This window comes from Phaethon lepturus, unplaced genomic scaffold, assembly GCF_000687285.1.
Source record: "Phaethon lepturus isolate BGI_N335 unplaced genomic scaffold, ASM68728v1 scaffold4941, whole genome shotgun sequence".
Taxonomy (NCBI): domain Eukaryota; kingdom Metazoa; phylum Chordata; class Aves; order Phaethontiformes; family Phaethontidae; genus Phaethon; species Phaethon lepturus.
Genome location: NW_010515391.1, coordinates 987 through 13,015, shown reverse-complemented (window position 1 = coordinate 13,015; position 12,029 = coordinate 987). Strand labels below are relative to the sequence as shown.

Here is a 12,029-nt window from a genome sequence, read left to right as displayed (position 1 = left end):
AATAACAGTACATGTCAGGACAGAGAATACTTTTGAGATAAATTAGAGTGATACCTGAGACATCGTGTTAAATGTAGGGGCAAGAGTCAACTATATTTACCCACTTAAAAAACAGAACTGAGCTACAGCATGAAAATGCTCCAGAGAGGTTTTATTGCTATAAAGTACCTTGCACCCATAATGAAAACAGTGTAACAGAGAAATACAATCTCTTTGCCTGCCCCAACCAAGCCCAGGCTGAAATGATGACCATCTATTCTCCTGACAAGATGCCACTCTGAGTGTCCTGTTGTTAAATCCAGTTTGAAAGCAGACCTTCCAATAAAGTTTGACAATACAGTCATAAAATTGCATTTAATGATTTGCAAAAGCTTTTTGGAATGCAAGTTATGCAAAGGCCCACGACGTGCAGCGCCTAGCTTGCATTCCTCAGCACTCCTCACTATCACACATCTTATTAAAAAAAAATCCCCAATTCATTCTTAACTGACCCAATCTCAAATATTCATTTTCATAGCAAAACACTTAATAGCAGCAAGACTCCACTGCTATTAATGCAAGCACCATCTTATTCCCCTTGAACTCCCACTGAAATCAAAAACACTTGCAAGCTAAAGCATTATTCAGTCTGGACATGGACAGCAGAATGCAGCCACAATAGAGACAACGGAACCATGTGGCACATACCCAAACATGTATTTCTTTTACTCATTTTCAAATGACACAGTCACCATCTCCTGTGTAAGAAAAAGCCGTCCCCCGAGTCCCCACCAGTCAGCTGCACACATTTCACTGGGAATAAACAATTTGGTGTCAACTGGAAATCAGACCCCCTCACTGTTTTTTCCCTCTTTTTCAAAAAACATTCACATGTCTTCATTCAAGCACATGCTACAAAGCAAACACCCCCTCTCCCCCAATACACACATACCTCCAAGGCACATCACTCCAAGACTTTGAAAGCTAAGTATTAAAAAGCAGATTGCTAGCCTTTTTTGACGCCAGCCTCTTGGAGCAAACGGGTGTTCGGTAAAGCCCCCTTCCCCTTCCCCTCCCCGTGAAGCAGCTATCTCTTCTGCACACAGCAGCATGGGATATTTCACAGCCAGCTAGGAAATGCTGCTGCTTTGAATGTGCACCTTACGTGACTTCATCACAGGAAAGCCTTAATAGTAAAGCCCTGTGCCAATTCCAAGGATTTGTAAAAGCATTTAGATTTTACTTAAAACCAGTTTTCTTGAGTTATTGGCGATTCCCAGGTTTAGGTTTAAAGCCTAAGCGCTTTAAAAAAAGAAAAGAAAAAAAAAAAAAGCAGTGATGCATGTCTTTCATTTTGAAATTTTTTCAAGGATCATATTTTCAAGCTCTCCTTCATAAACAAAGAGACTACATGCTCATTTAGTGAGGTTAGCATTCTGGTGTACTCACCCCGCTCCAGAGACTTACAATACCCAAGGGAAACTTCAAGTGTAGTTAGTTTTGGCAGTTTGCAGGTCTGATGCCACTGCACTTGGAGCCTGCAAAATCCCTGCCCAGAAGGAGCACGAGTTTAACTGCTGACCGGTCTCCTCTGATCAGCTGCACAATTCAGGGTGCTGCTTGGCTGCTGTCAGTTTCATGTTCCTATTAACATCTGAACTTCTCCATCCTCTCAGAATAATTCTCAGAGCTTCATTTATAAATGACTCAATCCCCCCAGCTTTGTTCACAAGTGACACAATAAATCTGCACACGTGCACCCACAGGTCTTGGTGCAAAAGCATTTCATGCCTGAAGCTCAGAGATGTGCTAATGCCAGTCCAGTCAAGTGTCTCGAACTCCAGAGGTCCTCAGCAAGGACAGAGAGAGAGGCACTACAAGCTCCCATCGCAGCAAGGGACTGTGCGATACCCAGCTCTGATCACTCTTAATAACAAGGAGACCAACCTATACCGCTTAACCAAAGGCGGGTCACAGTGACAAGGCTCATGACTTGAGAGCTCAAGTGGAAAGGGCTCACTAGATAACATAGGCTGAATACCTCTATAGGACAGTCCAGAAAAATCTCATGCAAGCCACCTGAGATTCAGCCAAGATGGACACTCAGAAAGACATCCATGCTCGCTTTGAGATTGTCAGAGGAATAAGACAAAATTTCCCTTCACAGATTTATTCCCCATCTCCTGGGACCTAATGTTAACTCTGCTCAGATCCACCCGACGGACTTTGCTTGTAAACCCAGAGCAGTAGCAGACCTGCCTACAGAGAGGGACTGTGGAATCCTCCGATGGAAGGGTCTAATGGACACGATGGACCAACACTTGTCAAAGATGGTGTCAGAGGAGGAGATGAAAGCAGGTCATCTCTTGAAGTCCCATCCAGGCCTACTTTATTTTTTTTTTTAATTCCCTCACATAGCAAGCAGACATGCAAATGGTCAAGTCAGGCTGCAGTTGGGCTAATGGCTAATTTTTGTTCTCTGCAGTTACATCACTCTTAGGTTACTCAACTTTCCTCCTAACTTGGCTCTTTCAAACAGGCAGCCCTTTGGACCAGACTTTTCCACTTGAAGCTGATCAACTTCAAAGTGCCCAAGCTACAAAAAGTTACAAATAATTAAAATGTTTTTAAAGACCGTATGAATATTCTACTTGGATTAATCATAGGCAAAAAAAAATGGGTCATCTTACGTAACAGACCACAAGCGAGAATGGAGAATACAGCTGGCAGCTTCAAGTGGGTCCCCGCAGGCCATCTTTCTCCACCGTGAAGCCATTGTACATCAGGCGGCCTCTGTTCAGAGCGAGCCTACATCTGGAATAAACTAGCGTGCTGCAGATCAGAAAGGAAGCCTGCTGCCAGCGCGACGTGGGGAAGCTCGCCTTCTGCCTGCTCCAAGTGCATACCATCAAACGCTCTATTTCATAAGCACATCATTAATAAAACAAAAAGGAGCGTTTTTCCTCCGAGTGTTGAGGAAAATAAATAAATACTAAAAGACGACATCGGAGCCGTTCTTCCCCCTTTTCTTTCACCAGCTAATTGCAAGGGAGTTTAAAGAGGTTTGACTGATTTTGACTGTGCTGTGTTCAAGAAACTACAAATCTATATATACAAAGGAAAAATTGCTTTGCAATCTTGTATTAAAGAAAAGCTTGGCAGGAGCAAGGTGTAAACAAATGGAAAACAGAAACGTAGTAAGTAGTTAAAGAGCCAGACAGTAAAATGGAAAATGTAAAATAGTCATCTACAAAAAAAGCACTTTCTGTCACAGCAGCAATTCAGTTGAACCTGGTGTAAATATGTAACAATTTTAAAATAAAAACAGAGATAAACCCTGATGAGAATACCAATAACTATGCAAGGTCTGTACACACACACACGGACTGCCATGGGCCCCAACATGGCTCGTGGGATGTCTCCTTCCGCATTTCAGCATGGATTTTCACTGTCTGTCTGCAGGGACCAGTTCCCACTTACAAACTTCACAGGTTTTCCCCACAGGAGCAGCAGAAGCAAACAGCAAGCTCTTCCTCACCGGCCACAAAGCTGCTTTGGAAATGTGAGACTTAAGAGAAAGTTGTAAGTTTCACACATTTAAAAAAAAAATTTACTCCAATAGGCTTTATAGGAGCTGGCAGCCAACGTGCTGATCACACGCACCTGAAAACCAACATAAAATCTCCCGAACAGAAATGCACCATGTTCAGACCAGCGTGTAAGCACTTGCCTTCAACCAGCGACCAGCGCAGCATCCTTCTCTATAGGGACAGGCAGTACACTGGGATGGCCACACCAGCACACCACTCCCCAGCATCCTGCACTGATGTGGGATAAATAAAAAGCACTGCTCCCAGCTGTCTGCCCCACCTTGGGTCAAATCATGCCTATTCCCACCATCTTCAGTCCCCAGCAGGCAGGTGGGAGAGACAGATCGGTAGCTGGGGAATTAACTTGCATGATCACACACCAGGTGAGTAGCTCAAACAAGCTCATCCATCTCAAGATACAGCCAAAAGCCATCACTCTTCACATCATAGATATTAGTGTGAATGACTCAGTACCAGAAAATCATGCCAAAATCTGATTTTTGCAGATTCTTAACAAAGCAATTATTTCATTAGTGGATAATGAGTTTATTTTTCATCTGATCTTAACCAAGTTATTTTTAGGGCCAATTTGACAGGACTCCTGCTTTCATCTGCTACCTTGTGTTTTGTTTTCATTGGTGTACAAGCAAACTAAACAATTCCAAGACAAATCAAAGCAGGGGAAAAAAAGTCCAAATTCCTTTATCAATAAATTATTCCACGACAGGAGATCTTTGTGCATCCCTACTGCCTATGAAAGTTTCTTAGCACTGAGCCACTGAAGCCTTTGGCTTCTACCTCTGGATGACGCAAGGCCATGCAGCGGGTGTCTCCTATACCACTTGAAAGAGGGAAAAAAACCCCAAATCCCAAGTAGCCCTTAATATGAATTACACACTGTTGACCATTTGAACTTTCCATGTCCTCAAAGTAAGTCGGAGCCAGCAGCACAGACACAACTGCAATTGCATTCAAGTGTCCACTGCTGATCTAACAAGTTCCCTTGTTTGGACAAACAGCCGCCAAACACTTGGCATCCTTTCACTGAAATCCGAGTACTTTCCCCATGGAAAGAGAAGTGTCCTAGGAGATAAAGCCTGGGGAACAGTCAAAAGCAAAAACATACCCTCCCCCAAACACGTAATTAAAATACACAAAACAGGCATCACAGCAGAGTGGATGAAAATTCTGCAACTTAAAGCAGACTGTCCCCCAGGGATCCATCTCCTGAGACAGATTGCTTGTTGACATCATTTCCTTGGCAAGGGCTTTAAACATTTTATCAGCTATTGCAAGCACCTGAACTACATCATCACCCCTTACAAAAATCTGCTGGAGTCATTTGTCAACCTGAGCCACCACCATCTGGATTACACCTCCCTGGGCTGCTCCCCTCTTGCCATCAGCTGAAGCTTTACTGCAAGATCAGCCAAAGGATTTCTCGGCTAAGCCTGACCCTGGGTGGGTTTCAGCCCGGCAGTTACCCCTGGGGAGCTCAGGTTTTTAAAGGTTACAAGGTGTTTCCATTCCTTCAAGTTATCTTGCCCAGTCTCGTCCTCTTGCTGGGCTATTGGGAAGGGCTGGTTGGTTAATTTGGAGTTTCTCAGAAAACACCCTTGCTGCCTGCAGTAGATTAAATCCCATCCTGGAGTAAGTCACCACGCTCTCATGTCAGCCAAACAGGGGTCTCACGTGGGAATTGGTATTACATCTGTCAGCGTCAGGAATCCTTTGGCTTTGCTCAGTGGTTTCAGCACCCTGCCACAAAAATCAAGTATATGTAGCCTTATAATCCCAACTAACACCTGAAACATTACAGCACCTAAGCAAACAGCATAGTCCACTTTTTAGGCACTTACACTTGGTTTCAAACATTCGCACTTAATGATTAAAACATAAAATGGTGTGAACTTACAGTTCTGCTAAAGCCAGTCCTTTGCATTCCAGTTGTGGCTTTGCTGTATCTTTAATACCATATGCAAAACTAAAAAAACACCTTCTGTGTAGGTGGGAAATGTTTTCATACCGGTGCTTTCACCTATGGTTTGTGATAGCTGAGCATGTCTGAGACCTCCTGTAACACAATCTTGTATCTGTGCTGCCTTTGGGTGTAGCTCATTTCCAGGAGTGAGGACCCCATTTCAAGATGACATGTTAAAAATAACTCATTACAATTTATCTTTTACCAGACCACCTCTACGCCCAAGCCTCCACCACACCCTTGAAAAATTCAATACAAAACCAGAATAGAAGAACAGATTGCTATTAAAAATTAAAATCTACAGCTACCACAGCTGTAGCTATCATTTAATTTGCAGCAAAGAAAGGCAAAACCTTAAGTTAGTTGAAAAAATTTGGCAGTGAGTGACACTTAACCCCAGAAAGTTGTGACGATAGTTGTTTTATGGCAAGGTAGAACGTAACTGGCAGTAAAAAAAAAGCAAAACCTTGTAATTTCATTACTAGTTACATCAAAGCGTTTCCTAAAACCCCAAGCAAAAACAAGGCCAAGTTTTGTCAGCGCTGCACAGCTATAATTAAAAGACAGACCTTGTCCCTAAGAGAGTTTACAACCCAAAACAGGGAAGAGAGAGGGAAGACGTGCTTATCACAGTGCACATTAAAACTTCAAGACAGTAGATAGCCCCAGGATTCGCGTTAATGAAAGTTGGAAGCAAACACAACAGATAAAAAGATGTTAAGAACAGAAACAGAATCTAAGGAAGGCCTTTACGTGACCAAAGGTGTCCACATTAAAAACTAAAAATAGAGTTATTTATGTCTAAAACATGCATCATATAGGAGACACATAAAAGCCTTGATGAAACAATAATTACTGCTTAGGTCGCCAAAAGAAGTTGATGTAAAGCGACATAACTTCAGTAGCTTCAGTGGAGCTGTAAGTATTTACCCTTGTAAGTACCTTGCTCACAGCAAGGTTTTCATTTTGGTATAGCAAATGGATAAGAATTTTTTTTCTCCATCATGTTTAAAAAAATAGTAAAATGCTTAAAACCAGTGCATTATTTCAAGTCTGATGTTTTGATTCCTGTAACATGCCATTAGCCTTCCCCTTCTGCTTGGCAAGATAAGGAACATTATCCATTAACCAAAACGCAAGGTAAGGCTGGCATTTACCAATGCTATTTGGTAAGTATTGCTATAGAAAGGCTGTCAGCCTTTCCTAACTACAAAGCAAAGTGCAATCCAAAAGCATTCAGCCTTTCCTGAGACAAGCCATCTTAGTAAGAAAGCAATAACGGGCCCAAACAAAGACGACAGTTGCTGATAAAACAATACCAAGCATGGTGCAGTGGCAGCGATACAAAAGCAACTTGCTGGCTGGCAAAGACCCAACTGGTCTTTTACATACGCACACGTCCATGTGCACCTGTGTACACATTCATGAGTCTGGAGAGGGTTGTGGTCTACGTAAGCTGGGCTCAGCTGGTCTATAAGGGAGTAAAGTTGGCTAGATACACTGCTCTGGCATCTGCAACCCACTGCAGAGTCACTGGGGTTAACAACATGGAGCCAAGATCTTGAAGCACTACTATAATCCAGACATCCCCCAAAAACCTTAGTGAGGCAAGGCATTAATATTCCCTTGCCTTACCCCCTCCCTTTTTTAACAGATGGTAAGACGACTTCACAAAAACACCAGACACACCTTACAGGGCCACCAGACGCTGACTTGTTTCCATCCTGGAAAGGCATCCCACCACAGCCCTGGTGCTATGACCAGCCTGGGAGAGCTGGTGCACACCCTGCACTCCTCCCATGCCTTTTGTTTCTCCCAGTGGAGAAATGCCCAAAGGCAGAGCGCCAGCCCCTCTCACCTGCCTCCCTTTGCTGTTAAAGCACTTTTACTCTGCCCAATCTCCTTTACCCAGTTGCTACTGGTGACTGCGAAATTTGGATCTGGATTTCCATCCCTACTAATCCAGATGCTTCTACAGAAGCAAGAGAATTCAAGGGGGTTCCGGAGGTGTTTTGTTTTTTCTTTTAATGGTTGGTGTTTTAAGGACTTCTCAGAGCAACATGCTGAGGCCGGAAAAAGTCAAGATGGCCAGTCCACCACCTGTGGCCAGGTCACATTTCATCTCCAGCCAAGCTTCTTATGGCTTCATCAATGAAAGCCTCTCGTCATATCAGCCAGACCTGCATCAGTTCAAGTCCCCTGTGAAAACTACACTCCCACCCCTCACACTCGCAACCCTGGTTCTTGCAACCCTCAGTCCTACCTCTGATCCCTGCCTGTGCCAGCTGTACCTGGCCACCTCTGGGCACTCCTCAGAGGCTGAACAGCTAAGGAAGCGGTCCACAGTTCTTCCAAAAATATCGTGATAGAGAAACTGAGAACAAAACCGAGGGATTCTGTCCTACCGTTAAACACAGTGAAACCACAAAATTCTTACACTGTGAGGAAACCTTACAGTTTCCTTTTTGTTGTAATTTCTCAGCTGACTCCAACACTCCTCCCCATATTCCTCTTTCATCCTTGCATTTATAATTACCAGCCTAGAAAACACAGCCCTGTCTCAGGCCACTGGATAGAAGTAAACTTTGATTTCTGCATTTACGCTCCCAGATCTTCCCAGGATGTGATGGATCATTACTCCAGCACAGAGATTGCCTGGTCTTAAATCACTGCCCACAACTCCCACTGCAGCCGGCCTGGGTCCTCTCTAAGGTCAGGTCTGGTTTCCAGACCTTCGAGATCTTCCTGTCAGGCAGATATAGCCTTACTGCTTTGAATCTTCACATTCTGAAGGGCATTTAGGTTCATCCTAAAAATATTGCAGCATAACTTAACCGCCTGTAGACATTAAATACTGCCTCTAATTGACAGGTACAATATTTACTGAGGGTTATATACCAGCAAACAGCCTGGCAGACTTGTTTATACATAGCAATAGCAATGCCAAGTGCACAGGAGAGACAGACCAAGATCTGGGAGATGAAAGCAAGCCTGAAGGGGACTGAAACATGCACACAAACCAGTAACACAGGAATCTCCTGGCAGGTTCACTTGACAAACAGTATTCATCTCACCTCTCATTTCACGACTCAGCATTGCTGCTGTTAGCAGCACGCAATGAGAAAATGGGAGAACAACCCCATGCTCGTGGGAGAGGAAGTACCCTGAAAGCAAACAACACCCAAGACATGTGGATGCCTCAAAAGCACTCCTGGCACAACATCCCTGAGGCAGCGTCCATGTGCTGGTCGCTGGGTTCAGTACTGTAGCTGCTAAAGACACGCAGATTCGACCCAAGCTCTTCTCCCCTGTTTTCGTTACAACAACTTCAAACTAACTTTCTACAGCGAGAAAAAGAGATGTTGCTGAACTCCATGTTCCAACTCCAGTAATTCTCCAACCTGCGTCCTGCGGCAGGAGAGGGGGAAGGAGCAATGGGGAAGACCAGGGCAGTGGAGAGGTCCGGCTTCTCAAAGCTGCTTCTCTTTCCTCCCACCCGCAGCCAACCTCCAACCCACCGCAGGCTGGCTCTTGTCCTCTCAAAGTGGATATAGTGCTCCCCGGAGGGACAGGGCTGACAACCCTGCGTATTCAATTACTCAATGCGTGGAGATGACGGCAAGCACGGGGTGGGCAGCGGGAATGGAGCTGCTCTCCCTGCAGAGAGGGTGCCCTGCCAATGCATCCTGTCCCCGATCGGGAAGAGACAGCTCATCGCACGGCTATGAGAGGTTTGGCTCAGGCTTTGAAGCCTGCAAGAAGGCTGCAACTTCTGACACGATGTCTTCGATGCTGTTTTCAAAAGGCTCCCGACACGACTGGATCTCACATGCCTGTGTGCTAGGTCACACTTTGAAAATGGAGCTGGAAGTGAGATTTGAGGCTCCCAAGTGTCTTTATTCCTTGCCTTTTTTTTTTTTTTTAAATTATGACTTTTGAGCAGGACTCAAATAATTTTGAAAATTTTATTCACTATCACTATTCAATACCCATTAAGAAACCGACTTAAGCCACTCATTACTCTGATAGCAGCTACCCCATGGATGCTAAAGTGATGGGCTTTTATAAGGCCCCCTCATCTTTAAAAAGCAAAGGATGAGCAAGGCATGCTATTCAGGCTCCAGCTGTTCACATTTCTCCTCGTTCAGACGCCAGGAAAATGTAATTAATACTGACACACACAGAGGTCATATCTCCAAGCTAAATATTAAAGAAGAAAAAAAATTAAAAGAGAGAGAAGCGATCTTACTAAATGACTCTGCCTCCAAATAGGCTCCATGACAGGTACACCACAACTGAACAGATTATAGGTCTTAAATTTCCCGTGACTCAACTATGCTTCTACGTTTTACAAAGCCACCTTGTATGTGCTTTGCATTGAAAAGTTATTTATTGCTCACATTGATACATATATGTTCTGAATTTAGCAATTGAGACCAAAATGACTCAAAACATCAAGGTAACACTAGCACAAGATGGCTCTGGATCAAGAGGTTCTTTTTTCTTACATATGTATTTTGGCTTTCCACTTCCTCAAAACAAAACTCTGATCATCTTCATTTATAACATGTGTTTAATTAGACATCCTCAGAACAGTTTCAAGAAGTTTTTATATGGACCAGAGCTTTCAAAATACTGAAGGATTTATTTACTTATTTTTAAACTTTTAATGTTTTCTTTCAGAAAAACTACAATTACAAGGCTTGCAAAAACAACACAAACATCCTCCCCTTCCTGTTGCACCATGAAATCCAACCTGTTTCACTGATGCAAAGAGCAGGTTTTCTCAATTATGCTTCAAGACCAGCATTTTTTAAAATTGCTTTTAGCCCCTTCAATATGCACTTTAAGTTAAATTAGTTTAAGTTCACAACTACCATTACCACCACCCTGCAGTAATATTGGGGAGCACTAATTCAGAGGACATGTGTAAACCCATGCTTTCCTCAACAATTTTAGTTGAGAATTTAGTGATGAGATGTCCACTCGTACTGCTCTGTTACCAGCTTCGAAGTCTTAAAACCAAAACCAGCTGCTGCAGCAAGCCCCAAGCCCAACAAAGCAGCATTCATCTGTTTATATTATCAGTGTCTCTGGAAAGATTGGCAGACAGTTCTTCTGGTGATAGATGCATACTGAAACCTGATCAAGGCTCGGGTTATTTTTCTCCATCCAGCAATGCTGCAATTCTAGCCAAGCAACAAACGCCGAGATTTCAATTAGGATGAAGAGAGAAGCAATGAAAGCCCCAATCCCACTGTCGTACCAAACATTAACAAATCATCCATCTCATCAACTCAAAGCAAAATTCACAATAATTTCCATGTGGTCCCCAAACACTGGCCAAACAAGTTTTGTAACAGAAATAAATACATCGTGGTCTGGTGCATCAAAAAAAGAAGCTTCAATTGCAATGTTAACATGAGCTTTAAGATGCAATCAAGCCCAGACAGAGCTAAACATGAAGCCCCAAAGGACAAAACAACCACTGTCCACTGACACCTCTGGTCCTGGTGTTACAAGGTCATCAGTTGTCTCAAGAGAAGAAATTCTGAGCCCAACGCTGACAGGGATACAAGGACCTTCACCTCCATCAAAGACAGAGCATGAGAGAGGTTTCTCACAGTTATTATTTAACTCTCTAATCCTCCTGTCCCCCCATTTTGGACCCCATCCCATGGCTTGGTGCCCCAACAGCTTGGGTTGTCACCCAGAGTTCTCAGCCTGAGTAGTGGAACCAGGGAAACCACTTAGGAAATTCCTTTAATTTGCTTGCATGCCTGCTGCTTCCTTCTCTAGAAAAACCCAGTGCAAACGTACCTGGGCAGACTGGTCACCAATGTCTGGCACACCACCATCTGACAGCCGGTACTGTCCTCCGGTGCACTGAAGTTGCTCTTCCCCATTGCTTTCTGCTTCGGAAGTCTCTAGCTGAGCAACCTCCACCTCCATTGGGGTACAGTGCCCGTTCCCGTGCTCTGAGCCCAGCTTTTCTTTGCTGTCCTTGCTGCCTGGCGTTCTGGTGATGACCCCAAACTTCCTGGTCCTTTTCCCATTTTGAACAGCTCTGTCGCTGGGTTCGTGGCTGGGCTTGGCTTTGGGGTCACAGCTGTTGCTGTTGTTGCCGTTGGAAGGAGGAAGAGGGGCTTTGCGCTTGATGCGGCGCAACATGATCAGGTAGACAAAGCCGCCATTCCAGCACTGCTCAGCCAGGTAACTGCAAGGAAAGGGATGCGTGAGGGTTATTGAGTGCTCAGCCCACAGTGCCTGCATCCCACCCAGGAACCCCAACGCACTGTGCCCCGAGATGTTCGTGCACCTTCTCGGGCAGCTGATTAGCCGGTGTGTGGATATGTCGGGACACCTCGAGGCATCAGCAAATGCTCTCTTACTTCAATATGAGAGGGAAGTAATACCAGGAATAGTACTGGGAATAATAATAGCCCTACCAGCCATCTAGACAGATCCCACTGCAAAGT

At 44.2% G+C, this 12,029-nt stretch overlaps 1 protein-coding gene across 1 annotated transcript in view; it reads right to left on the bottom strand.

Moving 5' to 3' along the window:
* LOC104627475 (PDZ domain-containing protein 2-like) overlaps positions 1–11,767 on the bottom strand; it is a gene marked incomplete at both ends in the record, with an annotated part of 49,617 nt that extends 37,850 nt beyond the window's left edge. The window contains one exon of the mRNA XM_010295754.1: positions 11,371–11,767. Within this exon, the coding sequence (XP_010294056.1) occupies positions 11,371–11,767 (397 nt within the window). The remainder of the gene's footprint in view (positions 1–11,370) is intronic.
* Between the last annotated feature and the right edge of the window lie 262 nt (positions 11,768–12,029).